Source organism: Scylla paramamosain, chromosome 4 (assembly GCF_035594125.1).
Source record: "Scylla paramamosain isolate STU-SP2022 chromosome 4, ASM3559412v1, whole genome shotgun sequence".
Taxonomy (NCBI): domain Eukaryota; kingdom Metazoa; phylum Arthropoda; class Malacostraca; order Decapoda; family Portunidae; genus Scylla; species Scylla paramamosain.
The window spans coordinates 30,392,027-30,416,140 of NC_087154.1; the positions used below are offsets into that span (position 1 = coordinate 30,392,027).

The 24,114-nt window shown below is 45.8% G+C and overlaps 1 protein-coding gene and 1 long non-coding RNA gene across 2 annotated transcripts in view; one reads left to right on the plus strand and one right to left on the minus strand.

Moving 5' to 3' along the window:
* The window catches only part of LOC135099969 (uncharacterized), a 13,532-nt gene extending 10,669 nt beyond the window's left edge, over positions 1 to 2,863 (plus strand). The window contains exon 4 of the long non-coding RNA XR_010268470.1: positions 2,666 to 2,863. This is a non-coding gene — a long non-coding RNA (uncharacterized LOC135099969). The remainder of the gene's footprint in view (positions 1 to 2,665) is intronic.
* The window catches only part of LOC135099968 (uncharacterized), a 29,103-nt gene extending 8,392 nt beyond the window's left edge, over positions 1 to 20,711 (minus strand). Inside the window, exon 1 of the mRNA XM_064002732.1 lies at positions 20,352 to 20,711. Coding sequence (XP_063858802.1) covers positions 20,352 to 20,356 — 5 coding nt within the window. The 5' untranslated portion in view covers positions 20,357 to 20,711. The remainder of the gene's footprint in view (positions 1 to 20,351) is intronic.
* Positions 20,712 to 24,114: the final 3,403 nt, after the last annotated feature.

The window sequence follows — 24,114 nt, forward strand, 5'->3', positions numbered from 1 at the left end:
GCTGACACGTGTACAATTGCCGCAGGAAGTGATGTCATATTCTACAAAATATTTCTGACTCTAAATTCCCTCAGCTTTCTTTACATATTGCTTTCCTAGTTCTTAATCTTCACATAACTCTTAATATGAAGCAGCTTATTAGTTCATATATCATTTCTTATTCGATATATAGACGTGAATTCACTGGACTTGTGACACCACTGCTTGGGGCAGCTGTACGTGTCTGAGTACTGGCGACCAGGTTCAGTGAAGGTGAAGGTCGCGAGGGAGGAGGAAGAGGAGGAGGAGGAGACACGACGCGGGTTGTGGTCTTTGTGGAGTCTGAAGGTGGCAGGGGAGAGGCATAGGCTGGCCTGGCCCTGACGTATATTTGTGGTTTTGCGGGCAATGTGGAAGTCTCACGGGGAATTGTGCGGTCTGCGGAACGACCATTAACTGAACACTTGTGCTGGCTGCTGCGCGCACCCCGAGCCGTGTGTGGGGTTGTGATGCGTGGTGGAGGTGACTTGCCTGACCTAATATACCTTAAACTTACATAACCTAACCTGACGAGATGGGTCCAGCGGGTATAGGTTCTGATGCCTTCATTAATATGGCCTCAGCTAATCAAACCTAATTAGATGAAGATAATTTTACCTCACCTAACTTTACTACCTTACTTGAATTAACAACCATAAGAAAAGTCCCATAGGTAAAGATTCTGATGTGTCCATTAATTGGCAAGCGACTTGCGTGTCATCGTCGCTGATTGGTGGGGAAAAAAAAAAGAGGGAACAACGTTAGCAGTCTCCTTTTTAGTTTTTGTCATGAGTAATAGAGAGAAGATAATAAAAAAAAAAAACTAGAAGTGTATGCTTATGAAGTCTGAAAAAAAAAGGAATAAGAAAGTCTGAAAGAAATTGGTGTTGTTTTTGCATGCAACGATGCACGGAAGGACGTGTGTGTTTGTGTGTGTGTGTGTGTGTGTGTGTGTGTGTGTGTGTGTGTGTGTGTGTCGCTAAGGGCGGTGAAAAAATTATGGACGTGACCTTCGTCGTGGTATGTGACCTTGTTAATTACCGACACTTAGCGGTCGTTGTGTGGAATTCAAGGTCCCCAAGGTCTCTCCTCCCCGTCATCTTCACTTACCCTCTTACTCTTTTGGCTAATACGTCTGAGGCAAAGTAGTATAAATGACCACGTATAATTTCCTTAAATCTTCCTAAAAATTACAATATAGTAGATGTATTCGTACCCACTTACATTTGCCTAAAATGTTGTGTTCAAAATAATTCACATAACTGGTTTTATCACAGGTATTTAGAATACACTTATCACCTGCCAAACGTTGCATAAGAATGAAAATTTATACACTCACACATGTTGCTCGTAATGAATGGAGAGAGAGAGAGAGAGAGAGAGAGAGAGAGAGAGAGAGAGAGAGAGAGAGAGAGAGAGAGAGAGAGAGAGAGAGAGAGAGAGAGAGAGAGAGAGAGAGAGTTGTAGTAATCTTTGTTCAGGCTCATCGTGGGCCATACTGAACGATATGGGAAGAAGGGAAAAGACGGAGGAAACATAACGAGGCTCGCTTGACATTTTTCCCACGATTTGTTGACATTGGGAAGATTGCCGCGGCTTGACTGTGCGGTGAGAAGCAATAGAAGCAAAGAGACAGTGATATCAGTAGAGTGTTCATCTCGATATTACTGGTGGTAGTATTTGTCGTCGCTGTTGTGATTATTATTCTTATATAAATGGTAAAAACAGTAACGGACGCATAGTAATAGTAATGATAAAGTAATGAATAACAATACAAGAGGCGTGAGTCATTAGTTTTTTTTTCTTTATATAAATACGTGCGTGTGACTTTATACCTTTTACTTAATTTTTCTTAGCTTTTTTCTTCTTTGTTATTGGTTGTACATATTTCTGAGCGGTGAGGAGTGACTGCCTTGCACACACACACACACACACACACACACACACACACACACACACACACACACACACACACACACACACACACACACACACACACACACACACACACACACACACACACACACACACACACACACACACACACACACACACACACACACACACACACTGTTATATAAACGATCATACGCACGCACGTGTTGGCTGAATGTAAACGCAGGATTACGGACGCGGCAGATGTGGATATTTTATTTTATTTATTTATTTATTTTTAATTTTATTTTTTTGTGAGAATTCGTAAAGGGAGAAAGAAAATGTGCAACTGCGATGTGATTTTGTTGAGGATGACATATTTTAGTTTTACATTTGCCGAGTGTGTGTGTGTGTGTGTGTGTGTGTGTGTGTGTGTGTGTGTGTGTGTGTGTGTGTGTGTGTGTGTGTGTGTGTGTGTGTGTGTGTGTGTGTGTGTGTGTAGTAGAGTATTTATGTTCATTTCGGTCTGAAGGTTTAAGTTATTTTTTTGCTTCACTTTATCTCCTTCCATATCTTGTCTGTATAATTTCTTTGCATTTACATATATTAACCCCATCTCTCTCTCTCTCTCTCTCTCTCTCTCTCTCTCTCTCTCTCTCTCTCTCTCTCTCTCTCTCTCTCTCTCTCTCTCTCTCTCTCTCTCTCTCTCTCTCTCTCTCTCTCTCTCTCTCTCTCTCTCTCTCTCTCTCTCTCTCTCTCTCTCTCTCTCCAGCATCCTTCCATCTTTGTTCTCTTAGCTCAGCTCCACCACACGCCACCACCCTTGATCTTGACCCACATTCCCATCATGAGCACCTTGGCGCCAGCGTGCAGGAGGCCGCTCGCTCCTCGCCGCTCCTTTAGCGTGACGTGCAACACACAGGCTTTGTGGCGCCCTTGCAGCACGACCCTAGGAGCCCCGATCTTTCCCCAGAGAGAGAGAGAGAGAGAGAGAGAGAGAGAGAGAGAGAGAGAGAGAGAGAGAGAGAGGTTTTCCTTTTTCTCCAAGTCGTGATAGTGCATTTAAGTCTTCCTTGCTTGCTCTTCGTGTGTATGTGTGTGTGTGTGTGTGTGTGTGTGTGTGTGTGTGTGTGTGTGTGTGTGTGTGTGTGTGTGTGTGTGTGTGTGTGTGTGTGTGTAATGGCGTACACTACCTGCCTGCCAATTGTGTTTTCATGCACGAGGCAGCTCCATTACTCTGATCTGTGCCCCGTGGCTTGCTCCTTTTTTCCTCTCGCTCTTGTTCTGCCCTCCTCTCTTCTCCACGCCATGCAGAGGCAACAGTTTTACGGCTTGTTCTCTTCTCTTTCCTCTTCGTCTTTACTTTTCATCTATTCTAATTTTACTCTCTTTCGTTTTTTTTTTTCTTCTCTTCAGCTGTCATTTTTTTTTCTTTCTCTCTTCTCTTCTTTCTCTCTGTCGTCTTTTCGTTTTACAGTCAACTATCGTGATTTTTTCCTCCTCTTCAACTCTCTTCTTCCTCTCTCTCTCTCCTCTTCCTCTTCGACTTTCAAGTAGGATTTATCTATCTTCTTCGTCTAGTCTAGTCCATTATTCTACCAGTACTTCTCTTCCTCGTCTTACATTTACCCACATTTATTTTTCATGTTTGCTCCATTATACTTCCACTTTTCTTCCTTGTGTTACATTTACTCCTTCTACTCCTTTATCCTCCCATTTCTCTTCCTCACATTTAATTCTTATCTATCTCTCCTCTCCTGCTCTGCTATCATCCAGTCTCGAAGGTAAATTCCACGTAAGTCTCTCCGCCTGGCAGCTACAAGGCGGACACTAGACATGGGAGATCCAGCACGCAGGAGCAGCAGAAGCGCTTGTAACACCAGCAGTACCAGCGGCGACCTCTGACCGCGTCCTATCGAAGATCTGCGGTTGGGGCGAGTGACCGTGAAGAGCGAGGAGGAGGAGGAGGAGGAGGAGGAGGAGGAGGAGGAGGAGGGTGCGCTTGAGGGTTGGCAGGGAAGGGTCGAGGGCATCTGTCTCTGTAATGCCGTGATTTTGTGGCAGGGTGTGTTTATCCGCGGTGTCTTTCTGTCTGGGAGTGCTCCATGTGGGGGACTTTCTTTGCGGAGTCCGTTTGGGTCTCAGTTTTCTGTCTCTCATTCTTCTGGTCTGGAACGTCTTTGTTTTGGTGCCATTTTTGTATTCCTGTTCCTCTGTTTGGTAAATTCCTTGTTTTTGCTCTCACTTTTTTTTTTTCATTCTTTCCTTATGTAGCTTCTCTGTTTCACTGTCAGTTGTAGATTTTCATTCGTGTAATTTCTTTGGTTTTATGCGTTTGTACTTGAGTTTGCTTGTCCCAGCTTGTGAATATTACTTTGGTGTGTGCAATGTAGTAGGTTGCGTCTTCCCTGTAGTCGTATCTGTTTGCATCACTACGCCTCCTGAGTGATGCGTCTGGGCGAGGCTGCAGGAGGGAGGGTGCTGGGTGGGTGGTGAGGCTCCCAGACAGGAGGCAGCCTGCTGGAGCCATGGGGCGGGGGATGATGAGGCGGCAGCGGCCAGAGTGGGAGCAGAAGCCGATCATTGCCATCTTGACGCTAATAACTAATACGAGTAATGATCCCCACGCGTACAGCCCCGCCCGCGGCGCCTACACAGCGGCCCGGCGAGTACACTTTTGCAGCGCTGCAGGTGAACCCCGGGCGACGGTGTGTGGCGGCGCTAATGGCGGGCTGTCCAGGAACACGTGGCCCTTGCGTGGTCGTGGGTATTTCTCTGCTAACCCGGAGACGCCACAGGTCGCTTTGTATTCCTGGGTTCTGTTACTAACGCTACTAATGCTGCATGTGTTCGCGCGACCGTGGAGAAATAGTCACGTGAGGGCGCGAAGGAAAAGAGAAAGATTACTTCGTGAGAGAGAAAGTCATAAAGGCCTCACAAGATCAATATACGAGTGCAGACACCTTCGCTCGGGTAATGGCGACATCATGTTTGGAAGTGAAATGGTTAAGTGATACATAGTCATCATCACATCACAAAGTCTTCCCAGCAACAACAGATCTTAAGAAGCAGGAGATACATTAATGCGAAAAAAGAAAAAAAAAAGAAACAGGCAACCATTTACCCAGTTAGGTCAAAAGATCTCAACAGTAATTTTTATATGAGATTACATGAAAAGGACAGATTCTAAGACCTGCTGATTTACGATGAGGGTATCTGCTCCATGTAAAGGTCTAAGGGCACACTATGGCACCTCAGTGGCGTGTGGGTGGCACGCCTGGTCTATGACGCGAGGTCCTGCCGGGTGGGTCGTGAGGAGAGGGTACAGTGACCACTCTCCCATTACCTCGCTTCACCACCACCACTGTTATCACCACGATTGCCACTACTAACACCACCATCACGCTTCTCTCTCTCTCTCTCTCTCTCTCTCTCTCTCTCTCTCTCTCTCTCTCTCTCTCTCTCTCTCTCTCTCTCTCTCTCTCCAGCGGCTCATGTCCTATGAAGTGTGAACTTTCGTGGTATTTGAACATCACAGTCAGGAAACATTAAAATTTCAGTATCTTTTATTAATATTTTTAATTTCATGTGATACTGTGGAGAGAGAGAGAGAGAGAGAGAGAGAGAGAGAGAGAGAGAGAGAGAGAGAGAGAGAGAGAGAGAGAGAGAGAGAGAGAGGATATACTGTCAGACAGAGTGTTTTATGGGCAGGAAGTTGAGAGTGTGAAGGGCATATCGTTGTCAGCAGCAATGATGAATGAATGGAGCAGTTCCTTCCCCTGCTTTCCTGTGAGATCACCCTCGCCGCCACCGCCCCTCACATCCCCCATTGCTTTCCCTCAGTCATGAGGTGCACCACCAGTGGTTACCTAACTGTCTTACATGACTCCTTCTTTTTGCTTCTAACAGACACGCACGCCCATCCCCCACACGTTATTGCTTTTATATAAAACTATATATTTTACAATTTATACTTTACCACTGTTTAGGAAAATTAAGACCTTTTCTTGGATGAAAACAAATGAAGCAACAAGATGTGAATCATAAAAGACATAACACATAATATTTCGAGTTTTCGTAATACTGTAAAAAAGATTGCATGGATTATATCGTTTCATCAGCTTATTTCAGTGAGATGGATGCTGCTGCTTTGCATGGGTGTAAGAACTGATACTTCTTATTGGGGTGATTTCATCATAAACTTTATAAACAATGATTTTTAGGCAGATAACATCACACCTCCCATGTATTCTTCTCATCCCCTTCTGAGGTTGACGCGCTCCCCAGTTTGGGAACCGCTGCATTAGAATGATGAAAGCTGTTCGTGCGTCCGTTCATCATAAACTGGCCTTGTTTGTATGATGTTTGTTACGTATTGAACGGCATGTGTGTGTATGTGTGTGTGTGTGTGTGTGATGAGGAGGGGGAATAGGCGGGTATGTCTATCTTACACTGAATCTGCTTGTACACATCAGCGCGTCTCCCTTCTCTTGTCTATTTTACATATGTGTGTGTGTGTGTGTGTGTGTGTGTGTGTGTGTGTGTGTGTGTGTGTGTGTGTGTGTGTGTGTGTGTGTGACCTATACTGAACCTGTTTTTATAATCTTGCTTTGGCGTCTCAAGAACTGAACGATTCATAAATATTTAAGCAAGAAATTTTACGTAGTACCTGCTTGCGTGTGTGTGTGTGGGCGTATATATATATATATATATATATATATATATATATATATATATATATATATATATATATATATATATATATATATATATATATATATATATATATATATATATATATATATATATATATATATATATATATAGAGAGAGAGAGAGAGAGAGAGAGAGAGAGAGAGAGAGAGAGAGAGAGAGAGAGAGAGAGAGAGAGAGAGAGAGAGAGAGAGAGAGAGAGAGAGAGAGAGAGAGAGAGAGAGAGAGAATGTGTGTGTGTGTGTGTGTGTGTGTGTGTGTGTGTGTGTGTGTGTGTGTGTGTGTGTGTGTGAGCGCGCGTACGGGGGTGTGGGGGCGCCGCGTGGGGCCGTGAGAGCAGGTGAGGGCGTGTCTCCGGTTCACTCTGATTGCACATAACAGGACAATCAGACCGGTCGCTGCGCTTCACTGGACTTGACATGAAAGCTGTAGCCTCTCCAGCCCCGCCCCCACCCTCCTGACCTCACCTGTAGCACATTCTTACCACTCAGCACAACCACAGCCTCCAGGCCTTGCTCTTTACCCATTGGCAGGCCCTTGACTTCAACCCACGATTAGATTAAACAAGACATCAAGCATTACACGCAAGTAACTTAAAAGCTCCATACGTTACAACATTAATTTTCAAACGTTCATAGATCATTGTATAACGATTTATATTTTTTGTTCTTTATGGTTCACTATGTACTGTAGATGTAATAGACAATGCTAAAACATATAGAAGCCTGAACTTATCACTATAAAGATGTTGACGTATAAAATAGATAAATAAAAAATCCACAGGGCTCTTTTCCTTACACTAGAGCTCATTCTGCTCAGCCTTCCCTCACTCCCGCTTTAAACACATCCTGCAGGTTAATTCTCAGGTCTTTTTTCCCCCGCACATCCTCCCGCTGAAGTTTCCTATACCGCTCATCAGAATTTTCTCCCCGTTACATCTGTTCCTCGTGTGATCTCCCTAACCTCAAGATGATCCTCGCTCTTTGCACTTACTAATATTTCCTTCGCTCTTGTTAATTACGTTCTTTCGTTATTGCAAATATTATATTTTGGTTATTTTTTGTTTGATTTTTTTTTTCACAATTTTGTCACTTTCATTGGTCTTGCCACAACCACGCCATCTGTTCATACGTTCGAATGTATCTGTTTACAAAGTTTAGTTAAAGTAGAAATTAATTAAGTTATAGGTAGTGAAGTTGAAGCTGAATATTAAGTTGTTTTGATTAGACGGACTTTGACCTATTCCCATCCCCTCCTTCGCAACACACACACACACACACACACACACACACACACACACACACACACACACACACACACACACACACACACACACACACACACACACACACACACACACACACACACACACACACACACACACACACACACACACACACACACACACACACACACACACAGACACACACACATGCACACAGAGGTCACTGCGCTTGTCTCGTTCAACTTATTTTTCTTCATCTCATTTCACCCCAGCACTTCTAACACTTACGTACACACGGCTGCACATTCATACCTTATCTGTATCATTCAATTACTTTTTTCTCCCTCTCATTACACTTCAGTACTAGCAACGGGACTGCCTGTCGAATTATTTTTGACGGGAAAACCAGGCGGGGTCATGCGTTCAGCTTAATTACCGCTGCGGTGAGGGAGGTCGCTGAGGTGGTGGTCCTGGGCTGTGCTATGAGGGAGGTGGAGGCCTGGCTTGTCTTGCATACCTCTGGGAACGGGAGAGTGTAGCGTATATGTGCAGGTAAGGGGGTCGACTTGAAGCTGGTATTGTTGTAGTGTGTGTGTGTGTGTGTGTGTGTGTGTGTGTGTGTGTGTGTGTGTGTGTGTGTGTGTGTGTGTGTGTGTGTGTGTGTGTGTGTGTGTCTCCGTCTCCTAACTCGTGCGCAGAAGCCTCTTCCTGTACTGACTCAAGATCCTCCCCAGCTGAGTGCAAGGGAAGGTTTGCGTTTTCTTTCTCTCCCCTGAACATCTACTAACCACAGTCTCCACAGTCTTGACGACTCTCCGCCCCGCCGACTTGTCTCCCATCACTGCAGGTCTTCTTGTCTTCCTGTCTTGGTTCCTGCTGTGGCTTAGTGACTTCCTGCTTTTGATTAGCCTCTATTTTTATTTTATTTTACTTCATTCTGATTGTCTATAATATCTGTCTTTTGTAACTTTTTTCTTTCTTCACTTTCCCTTTCTTCTCTTCCTGCTCCTGGTCTTTCCTTATCTATATCTATCTATCTATCTATTTTTCTATTTAGTATCTATCTATACGAAATATCCAGTTGCCCCTTCTGTACATTAACTTCCTTCTAATCTCCCAGCTTGAATTTTCCTCAATATATATATATATATATATATATATATATATATATATATATATATATATATATATATATATATATATATATATATATATATATATATATATATTGATTCCTCTACCTTTATTTCCTGTTATTCTTTTTATCCCGACTTTCATTTTTCTCTTCTTGTTCGTGTCATTTATTGATATTTTTTTCCTACATGACATGTCTTTTCTTCCACGCATCTTTCTTTTTTTCGTCTGACACTTTGTTTTTCCTCTTCTTCCTCTTCTTTCTCTTCCTCTTCCTCTTTCTCCTCCTCCTCCTCCTCCTCCTCCTCCTCCTCCTCCTCCTCCTCCTCCTCCTCCTCCTCCTCCTCCTCCTCCTCCTCCTCCTCCTCCTCCTCTTTCTCTTCCTCCTCCTCCTCCTCCTCCTCCTCCTCCTCCTCCTCCTCCTCCTCCTCCTCCTCCTCCTCCTCCTCCTCCTCCTCCTCCATCTGTCCTGAGCAGGAAATCTCCTGAGACTGACATTAACTGCTCGAAATGCTCTGAAATGTCTGTTATTAGGCTTATAATCTTGACCCTCCCGCTCCTTCCTTTCTTCCTTTTTTGCTCCCCTCCCCTTCTCTCATCCTTCCCTCCTCTCGTCCCCCCTTCCTCCTGCCGCCCTGTGCCTGCTCTCTTCTCTCCTCATAACTCTCCGCCTCTGCCATCACAAAGCATTGCACGATTCGTATTTATGGCGCCACGCTCTGTGATGGGCGAGGGAATGGAGCCAGTCTTGTTGATCCCTTTGGGAGCCAGATAGAAGACTTATTTGGGGAAACTGCATCAACAGGAAAGGAGAGGAGGGGGAAGGGAAAAATAGAGAGAATAATTATGAGACTTGCAGTGAGGGAAGCTGAAAAAAAAGAAAGCAAGTAAGGAAGAGAGGAAGATAAGAAAGAAGACGAAGTGTTGTGTGAAGGTAGAATATAAGAAAAATGCCAGCGTGAGGAAAAGTATAAATGGAAAAGGGAAGGAATGGAGCAAAAGGAGGTAGAGTTGGAGGGAGGTAGGAGGTTTGGGAATTGGGAGGTGAGAGAACCGCTTGTTTCCGGTGGAGGGGCCTCGACGCCTCTCCGTTATCGTTCGTCACTTGTTCGTGTCAGTGGTGAACCCATCCTGCCCTCCCTTCCCCGCCCTTTGTCTTATCGAGGATGCTGAGTTTTTTGTAAATAGTCTTGATCGCCTTTGTCTTAAATTTAGCGCATTGTCCTTCTCGCTTCTATTTTGTTTTGCTTGATGTTCCTTATCCTTAAAAAATGTATCCATGTTTCTTTTGTAATGTCTTTGATGTGCTTTGCTATTTTGTCCTGTTGCTGCGGCGCCTTCAGTCAATCAGTCTGTCAGTCAATCCCTTAGTATTCATTCCATATTAGATCAACTCCCACGCTTCTCTACTTACAACTACACATCTTCTAAAGTAGTTGTTGTTCGAGCTCTTCCTTAACTTTTAATCTATTTTTTCTTCAATGTTTTTTTTCTTTAACGCATTTATAATTTTTTACGTTGGTGTATTCTGTTTTGATGTGCTAAATGCTAGGATGTCAGCTGACACCCTTGGCAAATTTACTCTCATTCCTGTCTTTATTGGTTCCTCTCATCTCTTCCTCACCTGCCTGACATCGGCACACCAAGGTGCTGGCAGGAGGCAGGAAAACGGTAAAGGAGTGCTGAATAATTGTTTTCTCCCCAGCATTTATTTAAGTACCAAATATGAAGGAATAAAATTGATACAATATGGTAGGAGAAAATTTATTTATCTTGAATGAATGGAATGAATAAAGTATGCATGATTGAACGAAATGAATGTAGCGCTATGTATCTTTATGATATTTTTATCGCTGTGACAAGTGAAGGGAATCAGTTCAGTCATCACGGGAAGGTAACTAATGCCGCTCATTTCTTGGTCGTTCATTGGTGACAAGTTTGGCTTCCCTGCATGGCGCAGCGCGTCCCCCGCACGCGCCGTTCATCTGTCAGGTGACGGTAATGGCCGGATGCAAGGCATCATTATCATGTCCATCCCCGAGTTGTGTCCAGCGCCGCGACAGCTGCTGTATCCGCTACAGTTGTACTCAGAGTTCAAGTGTTACGCTCATCAGTCGTGGCCAACATGCGGAAGGAGGTGCCACCTTCTCTGCAGCGGTGGCAGATGATGGGGAGATTCCTCGTGATGATTGCTATCAAGAGAATATTTGGCATTTTGGAAAGAAATTTGCCTGTAGTTTGTCTTGGCGCCAAAAGTGAACACCATGAATGTGTGTCCGTTAGCGGGGCGCGCACGGCACAGGTGAAGGGGGATGAGGCGCGGCAGCGACACCGCCGTCATGGCGAGCCTTGCCGCAGCGCCAGTGTTGTATTAACTCATCATTAGCGTGTCATCCCGGGAACTGTTAGAGGCTTGGGTGTTTTTCCTGCAGGCAGCGTAATGTAAAATTTGTTGCTACAATAATGTTGTGTCTTCACGCGAGTGAATTTCACAGTTTAAATTCTTTGTTTGAAATCTATTGCCTCGCTACCTTTAATTGCTCGTGTTTTCGTCACTGGCTTTCCTTCCTGCCAACGTGAAGTGGTAAACGTTACTTAGAAAAATATCCCAAGTTCTGGGGAACAATTATTGTAAGTGAAGAAGATGCGGTTTGAGTCATTCAGGAAAGTCACTGAAGAGTAATAAGTCTCTTTTGCTCGTCGCATTCTTGCCCTCCAGAGGCGTGACGCTTCCCGCCAGGCAAACCTCAAGCGGGAGGCGGCGTCTGTTCCACGGACAGGAACCATAAACACGGCGCCGTTGTAAACACACTTGCGGAAGAGTGTTGAGCGGCGTGTCCCCGCTGTCCGGGACTGCCTTCCTAGCGCCCCGCTGTTCCCGCCGCCACCTGTGGAGCCGCGGTGCCTCCTTCGCCACACCGGTGCTCACATCGGGCTTTTTTACGGGCTGTGTGATTCTTTGATGTTTGGTGTTGTCTTACGTTACGACGGGAAGTTCACACACATTGGAAAATAACAAACCAACCGTAATCGTCAACACTTCGTGGCTGTGTAGTTTCTGAAAGAATGAAGTGGTTTTCCGGGTGACGGACCGATAGAAGTCGGGCGAACTGCGGGGATGTGTGTGTGGTGTCAAAGTCATGCCGGGTTCATTGTTGAGGAAAGGTTGTGGTCAGCCGTGGAGTCAAGAGGTGACACCCTTTCCCCCATTAGGTACTCACTGTACCGTTGGGCGGCGGAGGGGGTGGTGATGGTGGTATTGGTGGCAGATCCGGTACTTAATTTCCCTCCGGAGGGACACCAACCATACACAGACTGACGCATACGTGGGAAACATCGCCGCCTCATATAGTGAAGTAATAGCTTGTGTATAGTCCATGAAACCTCTCATCAAACCCTCCACATAAGTAAACCATGTACTTTTTTATAAGGAATCTAAACCGTTGAGTGTTACCAGCGTGGCCATCTACCTGTTCCTTTCAAGTCTCCCACTCCTCCCACATCATGACTTTTTTTCGCCAATCCTTTAACTTTCCGTTATCCAGCATTGTCTTTCTTTTCCAAGCTTCAATTTTTTTTCACGTTGTAGCACATACTGGTTTGACGCTGGATACACTTGGACTTAAATTGACTGGGCTGAGGTGAATCATTAAGCAGTGCAGTAAGCTGGATTAAACTTTCTTATTTTTCGTAGATCGAGTTTTGTTGTCATTTTCTAATAACACCAAGAAGGCTTCACTTGATTTCCGTGTACTTGAATGTATTAATTTCTTTATGTTGTCCATCAGTCGATCTTCTTTATTATTATCTAGTAACGAAGAAAATGTGCTCGATTTTTATATATTCATTTTTTTCTATGTCGCTTGATTTTTTTTCTACAAACACGAAGGAAGCATCATCAGCGCCATCATCATGACCATAGAAGGGAGCGTGTTAACATTCTTACCATCACTCAGTCGCTCACCGTCCTGCCAGAAGTGCTCAGCACAAGAGGCATCCGCTCCACACGTCACCATTATAATTTGTCAACAACACCCATTTTTTTATCCCCCGTCCTGCTACACTCACCGTTCAGACTCTTCCTATCACGCGTCCTTATAACTCACTATGGCACCTTTCAGCCTTATCAGCACCTCGCCTGGAGCCTACACAGCCTCGCGAAGCCCTATCAGACCCTTGAAACCTCGCCCAGAGCCTGCACAGCCCCGCGAGTCCCCTTAAAACCCTTAAAACCAGTCCCTCCCCCGGGCCGCCGCGACACTGAGCTGCCCCGACCGATACATTTGTTTCTCTTTATCTCACCGGCGATCAGAAATCTGTACATTTTTGCTGCCGGGAGAAAAAACTGTGGGGAAAAAAATTACTCTTCCTGGATGGCGGCGAATCATGTCATTGGGAACGAAGAGGAGTAAGTTTGTGCCAGCCTTGCATCCCCCTGACCCCCGTGGCGGCGTTAGCATGCCGGCCACAGCTGAGGCAGACGTGAGCCCTCAACCAGTGAGTGAGCCGCCGTCCTCGTCTCTGTGTGCGTGTGTGTGTGTGTGTGTGTGTGTGTGTGTGTGTGTGTGTGTGTGTGTGTGTGTGTGTGTGTGTGTGTGTGTGTGTGTGTGTGTGTGTGTGTGTGTGTGTGTGCTGAAATGTTATCACAGTTTTGTTTTCTCTATTCTCTCTCTCTCTCTCTCTCTCTCTCTCTCTCTCTCTCTCTCTCTCTCTCTCTCTCTCTCTCTCTCTCTCTCTCTCTCTCTCTCTCTCTCTCTCTCTCTCTCTCTCTCTCTCTCTCTCTCTCGGTATACTATTTCTGTTAAAAGTATTACTCTTTACACACACACACACACACACACACACACACACACACACACACACACACACACACACACACACACACACACACACACACACACACACACACACACACACACACACACACACACACACACACACACACACACACACACACACACACACACACACACACACACACACACACACACACACACACACACACACACACACACAGAGAGAGAGAGAGAGAGAGAGAGAGAGAGAGAGAGAGAGAGAGAGAGAGAGAGAGAGAGAGAGAGAGAGAGAGAGAGAGTGTATGCGTCATTGTCAAGGTGGAGTGCTTTGGGGTGTGATCGTCCAGAGAGGAGTGGTGAGTGGCGGAGAGGTAAGAGGAGGAGGAGATTATAAAGTGGTAGACTCACTCAAGGTCAGCGCATGGTCCTATAGCAGAAGTCGCCTGGAGGTCACATGAGGCTGCCATCTTGCAGTCACAAAGGATGCGTGACAAAGTGACTAATGATGGTGTGTAAAGGAGCCAGCGATCGCTTCCCGCCAGCCCAGATTGCACACTCCGCGATATTGCTTGGCGGTGACGCTGATAGCCAGACCATAAGTGACGGGTTGGCGGTGCTGGGGTGAAGGGGTGAGGGGGTGAGCGGGCCGAGCTGCGATGGAAGCTATTAGTGGTGAGAATAGGTGGCTTAGGGGGTGATGAGAGGTCAAGATCATCACCTGAAAGGACGTGTTGATCACTAGGGCGCTGAGCAGTCACCACGCCTTCCCCCCCCCCGCCTCTCTCTCTCTCTCTCTCTCTCTCTCTCTCTCTCTCTCTCTCTCTCTCTCTCTCTCTCTCTCTCTCTCTCTCTCTCTCTCTCTCTCTCTCTCTCTCTCTCTCTCTCTCTCTCTCTCTCTCTCTCTCTCTCTCTCATCAAGCGTCACCGATGTCATTTTCATTTTTTTTAATTGATACATTTTTACTCCTCCGCTAGAACGACAGAGAGAGAGAGAGAGAGAGAGAGAGAGAGAGAGAGAGAGAGAGAGAGAGAGAGAGAGAGAGAGAGAGAGAGAGAGAGAGAGCGGACACAATCAAGAGCATAATGTCGATACGTATCAAGCATTCTCGTCGTGAAAGCCCAGGCGAGGCGAACTGAGAGTGAACATCGGGAGACGCCCTTCAGAACTTTATGTTCAGTCTACATAAGGGAAGACGTGCCAGAAGGTCGGAGAAACTTTGAATGTCTATTGGCCAGTTCATTATGTTCTTAGAGAGAGAGAGAGAGAGAGAGAGAGAGAGAGAGAGAGAGAGAGAGAGAGAGAGAGAGAGAGAGAGAGAGAGAGAGAGAGAGAGAGAGAGAGCAAAAAATACCTTGATACATTTGAGATAGGAGAAATTCTGTTAATGTTTTAGAAGAAAGTAAATTTGAACAGGAAAAAAAAATATAAAGAACAGTAGGGTAGGAAAACAAAGTAAAAATAGTCATGGAGCGAGTTATTCATTCACCTTGAGGCTGAAGATGAGAGACCAGTATTTTTGAGGTGCTGGAGGATTGATCTCTGGCGGCGAGTTATGAGGGAATTTGTCATATTTTGTGCACCTGTTTTTTCCTTCTCAGGCTAAGGAGATCACTGCTTGGTATACTCGTATAGTAGATGAATAGATAGATTGTTGCTGTGTGTGTGTGTGTGTGTGTGTGTGTGTGTGTGTGTGTGTGTGTGTGTGTGTGTGTGTGTGTGTGTGTGTGTGTGTGTGTGTGTGTGTGTGTGTGTGTGTGTGAATGACTTGTTCACAGCCATTTTAATTCCGCCCGCCGTTCACTTAGTCGGCCTAGGATGCCACGCCCTTGTGATTGGTTCCACCCTGCATTTGAGAGAGAGAGAGAGAGAGAGAGAGAGAGAGAGAGAGAGAGAGAGAGAGAGAGAGAGAGAGAGAGAGAGAGGAGGAGGAATTTTGACCACGCATCGTCTGCCTGTGTTCCTGTCAGCAATCACGCAGTCCACAAGAATGTCCGCCCTTGCCGCCCCCTGCCTGTGCCGCCGACACGTTCTGCCTCGCTGCTCCAAGGCGGCCTTGCCCATGGCCGCCTCTCTGTTTTTCCTGTTCACTCACTGCTGCTTTTTCCCTCCACGCCCCAGTGACGTGAGATGGAGGGAAGATAGTTTTCTCCGGTATTTTGTCTCGTTACGGAGGGAATCTTTTGACTTGTGTTTTTTACAAACTTTTTTTTTTATTTATTTTTTTAGGTTTCTTTCTTTGGGTGTTTGTTTAAGTGTGACTTTGTTTGTCATGTGAATTATATATATATACTCGTATATTTTTTGGGGGGAGATTGTGTATGTTACACATATTTATCTTTTGCTTAGGAGATTCTGTAATTTTTTTTTTCTAAAGGTTGTATAAGTGAAATTCCTTGTAATAGTAACACTTTTCCCTGACTTGTCTTGATAAAATTGTGTTTAAAATGTCCTTTGCTTTGGTGAGATCGTATTCTTAATGCGAATTTCTGAACATATTGTGTGATCTACGTAAGCGTTGAGGTGCTTAACATTAACCTAACTAACACTAGACACGCAACGATGAACGATGAGATTATTTTTACTGTCTGGTAAAACCGATGGACGTAAAGAGGAAGAATGTTTCGTCAGGTTTGTGTTGAATCTCGTCACGTGCTTATCGCTGCGAGACGCGGTGTGGAAATATGACGTGTACTTAACGACGCAAAGAGACGATTAACCTTTCAAATAGTACGTTGATATTTTCGTAATTTTGTGCTGAAAATTTCAGCACTATTTTTGCGTCGACGGATTCTCAAATAAGCTCTTCGATGATGGACTTGCTTCATTGTAACGGGGCGAGGGAAGACGTAGGTGATCACATTGCGCCAAGTTTTCAGTGCACAGTATTGTCTTAGCAACGTAACAAGACAAGACTTACGTGATCACAGTGCACCAAGTTAGCAGTGAGTCCGGCTGGTTTAGGGTGGCGGGGAGCTGTGTGACCTTAAGGCTTGGTGCATTTTGAGCGCTTTGTAAACTCATTGCACTGTTGGTTTGCGTGCACCGTGAACAACTTTTAGATTCTCCACTGTAAACACCTTGTACACTCTAGTGAACTGTTAATTGGTTTTAAATTTCGTGCACTGTGAACACCTTTTAAATGCTCCACTGTGAACACTTTTTAAACTCTCCACTGGGAACACCTTTTAAACGCTCCACTGTGAACACCTATTAAACTCTGTGCACTGTGAACACCTATTAAACTCTGTGCACTGTGAACACCTATTAAACTCTGTGCACTGTGAACACCTATTAAACTCTGTGCACTGTGAACACCTATTAAACTCTGTGCACTGTGAACACCCTTTAAACTCTGCACTGTGATCACCTTTTGAACTCTGTACCATGTTTGCTTGGTGCATCCCGGCCGTCTTAACTCTGTGCAGTGTTAGTTTAGCGTACTGAGAATGCTTACACTCTGCACCTCTAACCTTAGCCATGCACTGCTAGCTTGGCGTATCGTGAAGACCTTGTAAACTCCAGACTTGGTGCACTATGAAAACCCTCAAAGTCATGCAGTTTTAGATCCCGCACACCACCACAGCTGTAACAGTGCCCAGTTCCCAGCAGTTCCAGCAGCGGAATAACGCCCAGGTATGCGGGTCGACAATAATAACCTTAGTCTCGGTCCAGGTTTCAGGTTTCTTGTCGGGCTGAAAACAGAGGCCTGGGGTGAGTCAGTGATGGAGGAGGATGTCTCGCCTTGACCGTCGCCGCGGAGCCTTGATGGGAGGGGCGGGGGAACAAGGCAGCGAGTCCAGCACGTCCTCTCCTTTATTACCGAGGCCCGCGAGGAAAAAACTGGCAACTCCCGAGGCTGCAAACCGTGGTGGTGATGGAGGGCAGAAACAGCGCGCGTCCTTTCCCCTTATAAGGTGGCGCGCGAGAGTACCTCCTTAGCTGACCCTCCCGCTGGCTGACCTCTGTAGGTGACCCCTGTAGGTGACCCCGCCGCCGCTGTGGTGCACTGAGCCACACACCGCGTCGCCTGACCCTCGTTGCCGGCCAGACGAGTGACCCGAGTGCTGGTACCTTCCGGAGTGGTGCTGTGGTGCGTCTCTCTCTCTCTCTCTCTCTCTCTCTCTCTCTCTCTCTCTCTCTCTCTCTCTCTCTCTCTCTCTCTCTCTCTCTCTCTCTCTCTCTCTCTCTCTCTCTCTGTACACCAAATGCCTTTTATAATCACCCTGTCCATCCCTCGTGTCTTGCGTGTGTGTATCTAATAGACTCTCCTAATCTGTACACATACCTTAACCTTACTCGTATAATTGCCCTTTTTTTTATAATGAATGCTGCATTTTTTTTTCCATTCTTGTTTAAAATGACTAAGAGGAGCTTGTTACGTATATGGGCTCGGCATCTTCTGACGTGTGGCATTGTGTCTAGTGCAAAAAAAAGCAGGACCCTTCGCCTTACTACTGCTAGACAACCAAAGGGAGAGAGGAAGACAGACAGCGGGGGAGATAAGTGAGCTCTCGTTGAGTGGCGCCAAGCGAGGAGGAAGGAAGCAGCAGAGGTGCGTGAAGGAAGGCGGTGTTGAGGCATCGTTGGTGAGATGATAGTGCCATTACAGGTATTAGTGCGGGGAGGAGTGAACGGTATTTGCAGAGGAGGAGGAGGAGGAGGAGGAGGAGGAGGAGGAACCAAGACACATGATAACAGGTGCTCGTAATGGAGGGGGTGGGGGTGATGGAAGTAAAAATACCATAGCATGAGGTAGTTGAGGTGTAGGTGGAGGAATGATAGTGCTTTGAGTTATTATTGCAGGTATTAGTGAGCATTGCGTCGAGAGGGAGACAAGAGACAAGAAACCAGAACAGGGACATGATGCAAGGCCCTAAGAATCGGAAGTAAAAATACGATGGAATCAGAAAGATAACACATCGTTGAAGGGATGATGGAGTTATTATTGCGGGTGAGAGTCTACGGTGTTTTCGAGAGTGGTGGGCAGGGGAGAGAGAGAGAGAGAGAGAGAGAGAGAGAGAGAGAGAGAGAGAGAGAGAGAGAGAGAGAGAGAGAGAGAGAGAGAGAGAGAGAGAGAGAGAGAGAACACGCACACAAAAGAAGAACAGGAATCACGAATAAAAGTATCATAGTAAGATTTAAAAAAAAGAAAAGAAAAAAGAATAATAAAATATATAATATGAGAAAAGTAGACAGAAATGGGCAGTGATTAAAAGCAGTGTTATTAAGAAAGATGCACCAGTGAGACAAGGTAACTAAGGAAAAAGAAACTAATGTGAAGGAAAGTTAGGGAGAGGACAAGAGATTAGAATAAGTGAAGGAGTGCAGGAAGGAGGACAAAGAGATTCAAGGTAGATAGACGTGACACGGTGAATTAGAAACGAAGGACAAAGAAATACAAATAAAAGGAGGAGTAATGTTTGGAGGAGAAGGAGGAGTAATGATTGGTGAAGGAAGGACATGACTAGGTAGAAGAGGAAGCGGAAAAGTGGAGGAGGAAAATGAAAGTGTGGAAGAGAAGAAGGAAAGACGTTTTGGGAGGAAGAGGGGGAGGACTTACGAGGAGGAGGGATACAAGTCGGACGCGCACGGACGAAGTGGAGACGAGCAAAATAGTTACTGAGCCACAGAGACAAGTACAGAGACCGGAGCTTTACTACTGCCATTCAACACCGCTTCTCCTCTCCTCTCCTATTCAACACACACACCTCTGTGCCTTATTGCTTTGACCCTGCTACACACACACACACACACACACACACACACACACACACACACACACACACACACACACACACACACACACACACACACACACACACACACACACACACACACACACACACACACACACACACACACACACACACACACACACACACACACACACACACACACACACATGTAACACTCCTCAAACCCGACGCACTTTTTAAACTTTTTAAATCACCGCCACCACCATCACCATCATCTTCTCTGAAGATACGAAATTCTGTTTTTTGTTGTCATTGATGTAAAAAAAACCGTCTTTTTTTATTTTTGTAAAATGGCTGTAAACTTAGGACGGGGACAGTAATTAGTAATAACGACTTATTCTGGTGCTGCTGCTGCTGCTGCTGCTGCTGCTGCTGCTGCTGCTGCTGCTGCTGCTGCTGCTGCTGCTGCTGCTGCTGCTGCTGCTGCTGCTGCTGCTGCTGCTGCTGCTGCTGCTACTACTACTACTACTACTACTACTACTACTACTACTACTACTACTACTACTACTACTACTACTACTACTACTACTACTACCGTTGTAACAAGCAAGTCAACATGCCTCCGTAACGACCACCAAGCCAGTGAGTCACGTGACCCTTCCCCACCAAGGCGTGTGAACGTCCTTGGGTCAGGGGCTGTCGGAAGGCGCTCAACGCTCACGCGTTTTCCCAGAGTACTCGTATCGCTGCTTCGCTGCCTGGCCGCCAGTGGACATGTGTGGCAGGCTAGACAAGGGGAGCACGGTACAGAAAGTAAGCAATAACACCGCCCTGCCCTCCTGGCGTAGCTGTAAGGAATGCTGTTGCTGCTGCTGCTGCTCAGTCTCACTTACCTCATCCTGCCGCTGGACGCAACAAGGAAGATTTCAACGCCGGGCAGACAGTGATCAGCGGAGGCGTTGTTGTTCGCGTGTTCTCGTCCCAGAATTCACTTCAGACTTAATGATTAGTCTTTCTTCCGCACTGATGTAATAGAGAAGACGATAATGTCTATATGTTCATTCAAAAGTTTGCAGGGAAGTGCGAGGCAAAGTGTTGAACGCGAGTCCAGTAGCGACTGGAGCGAGTGGTACAGAGGGATGCGGACCGGCAGACACCCAGCGCGGCACTGGCGGCTAACGGCTCCAGTCTGCTCTTATATCTACCCTGCTGCCTGCTGCCCTCCAGGCCGCGAGCGTCGCCATAATGCCGAGGCGCTTGATGGAAGCATGCTGAGGATCTCTCCAAAAAGCGATGCAGGAAATGTGGTTTTAGATTAAAGGTTTTCATTTCAAAAATTACTTAATTGTGGCAAAGTAATTGCATAAAACAATTGTTTATTTTACAGAGTTGCTGTGTCGAGGCACAATAAAGTGTGACGAGCCTCATGTCATCCATACAATTGTTGCGGGAGCTTTCTCTCTTCTCCGGTGAAATTTGCAACTAGTACTCGCCGTCTATTGTTAAGTGGGTAATTTAGTGCGAGGGAATGGAGCGCATCGGGACAGTGGAGAATTGTACTTGTAGCGAGGGAAAGTCGCGCCATTTCCTCGGCACGTCATCCTTTTAATCAACGTCTCCAGGTCTCCGAGTGTTGGCGGAACACCCGTGACCGTGTGACCATTCCTGCCCCCGCGGTGCAGCGCGCACCCTTGCGGCTCTCTTGACCTGCTGGCGGCTCAGCTTCAGGTTCATTAGGGTTTTACTTGGCATTACTTTGGCTTTACGTTGCTTGGGTTTTAGGACTTACGTGAAGCCCTTGGAAAAAAAATGTAGAAGTGCAAGAATAATTTGAATATCTGTTTGTTAGTTAAAGCAAGTAAAGATGAATAAATGTAAATTTTCTACACAAAAACTGTGCTTTGATGGAATGCACAAGATCAATGGTTTTCAGCATAATTACGTTACGTATAAGGGTGAGGTTGCTTCGGCATCAGCATCCTGTGACATCTAAATCCCGCATCAGCACGCCGCCCTGCTTGACCTCCGTTGCTGCTTCCCCCCCAGCACGATCCTATTGGCACCGCGTGTGTGCGAAACAGTGTTACGGTGAAAGAATCGCGAGACCTTCGTGAGACGCTCTCGTGTGATGTGAAGGATGTGACACACGGGCGGGAACTTTGCCGAGGTGATGCAGGTGATACTGATGCCCATAAATCTCACTGTCGGGGAGTGATTACGTGCGGAGGTGCAGTGAAGGCGTTGACTGCCATGAACACGTGCGGGTGGAGGCTCAGGTGGTTCAGGTGACAAGATGACTGGGTGCAGTAAAGTTCATAGTTGGAAAATTCTCATGAACCTCGAACAGCAGAACTCGAGTCAGAATAGTAGCGTGGAATGACGCAGAGGTGCACGTCGTCGTGCCTCGCCTCACTTGAACATGATAACAATGATTTCCGTGCGTGAATAATGTTTATGTCAGTTTTTATATCCAAATCTTGCAGTAACATGTATTATATATATATATTTTTTTCATACGCCTTACCGTTACTAGGGAAAAAGAAAGAAAGAAAGAAAAAATAGAGAAAAAAGGTCTTCGACTTGCTGCCAGTTTGATACACTCTCCGGATCAACAGAATGTGGATTAGGAAGCTAACCGTGTCGTCTGCCCCGTCATCCGAGGGAAGGTTCTCACCACGCACATGAGCCCCGAAGTGCCTCTTGGAGGAGTCGCGACGCGCGGGGCTTTGTCAGGCCCCGCAACTCATCACATATTTAACTTGCACTGCTGTAACTTCCCCAGCCGAGGTGTGAGATTAAAGCAGGACTTCAAAAGACATCACTGAAAGCAAAAGGAGAGACCGAGTAGTTGGAATAGTTTAAACCCTTCAGTATTTGTAGAAGTTTCTTTTATTATTTTTTCTCAGTAAGATCGTCTGTGGGTTCTCAGTTGAAATAGCACCTGTAACATTGTCATTAATGCTGAAAACGTTAAGATTTTGTCAGATTTTTCTTTCTTTCTTTCTTTCTTTCTTTCTTTCTTTTTTTTTTTTTTTTTTTTTTTAGCTCAACTATAATGCTGCTCGTAGTCATTCCTCGTACGTGACCTGGACATCCTGATTGAGATTCGCGTACACGTCACCGAAGAAACATAACGCATGAGTCAGGCATAATCTATTACTGCGAAATCCTTATCTTTTTTTTATTTTTTTATACAAGTTCATTGACACGAGGAATAAGGAATTATATTTTGTTTCTTCTACGTCCCTTTGTGAGACAGTATAGAGTTGTGCTTAGTGTTGCCGTAGTGGTGGGATGTGGTGGAGGATCTGACTGAAATATTCTGAGGAAGTTGAGGCGGAGATACGGCCGTGTTTCGCGCCAAGAGTAAAGCACGAGTGACATTTAATAACCAGACCCAGACTTGAGCCTCGGGGAAAGGAAATCAAACTGACCTGAACACCTCGGGCGACAGCGAAGGACAAAGAAAAAACAAATAAAACACAATTAACACCCCATTTCCGCCCCTTCCTCCAACACCTCCCTCCCCTCCTTCACACGTTCCAGTACCCACACTTTCCTTCCTTTCTCAGCACTGCCGCCTCCTACGCCACTATTAATTGCTTCCTTCCTCGTCCCTACGCCGTATTTCTCCACCTTTGCTAGTGAGAACAAGCCTTGCCCTACGTGTGGATACTTTCTCAGTGCTTCCTCTTTGTCCAGGCCGCTGCTTCTCCATTTCTGTGTCTTCGGCATTTCTCTAAGGCTCTTTTATTCCCGCCATCGCCTTCTGTGATGTGGACGTTTTACTTAATTTTGGGACTGCTAGAGGGATCATGTTTGATACTCATTTATAGAAGCGGTGCTCTCTCTCTCTCTCTCTCTCTCTCTCTCTCTCTCTCTCTCTCTCTCTCTCTCTCTCTCTCTCTCTCTCTCTCTCTCTCTCTCTCTCTCTCTCTCTCTCTCTCTCTCTCTCTCTCTCTCTCTCTCTCTCTCTCTCTCTCTCTCTCTCTCTCTGTGAGAAGTGAACGAGGAGTGAAGGAAAGGAAGAAAGGAAAAACTTATCTCCGTCATGTAGACTTAATTTCAGGACAAACCAGTATTATGACATTTATTAGGATTGCATATAATTTATAATAATAAGGCATCACATTTACTTCATCACCCAACATTTACATATACTACGGCATTCACTAGGGTTTCCATAGTTTATCGCATGCATTGTAAAGTTCTGTTAGTGAACGATCCTGTTATGATTGAATCAGTGTCGTTTGCTGTTTTAATACATAACTGTTGGTGACCAAGTTTCTTTCCCACCAACTGTTTTATTCCTCTCATGAATCACGTGAGGGAAACGCGCGTGTCGGAGTCGCGGAAAGGATCCCTCCATCAAAGACCGTCGCTTCCACTCATTATAGACTCTAGAGTCTCCATTGCCCTTCTTCGGCTGCCTACACGCCTCATGGATAATGCCGCCGCCTCCCGCCAGGCGCCCAGCGGGAGGCGCAGCGGAACCTGAATGCCGTGTGGTCGCCTCCCCGTTCGCTTTGGAGGGACGCGCCCTTTGCCGCTGGATTAGAGATGATGGAGACTAGCGCTGCAGTGGGACTGAATTCGTTTTATTCCAATTCTTTTTCGCTGTACTTATTATTTACTTATTTATACATTTTCCAGAGG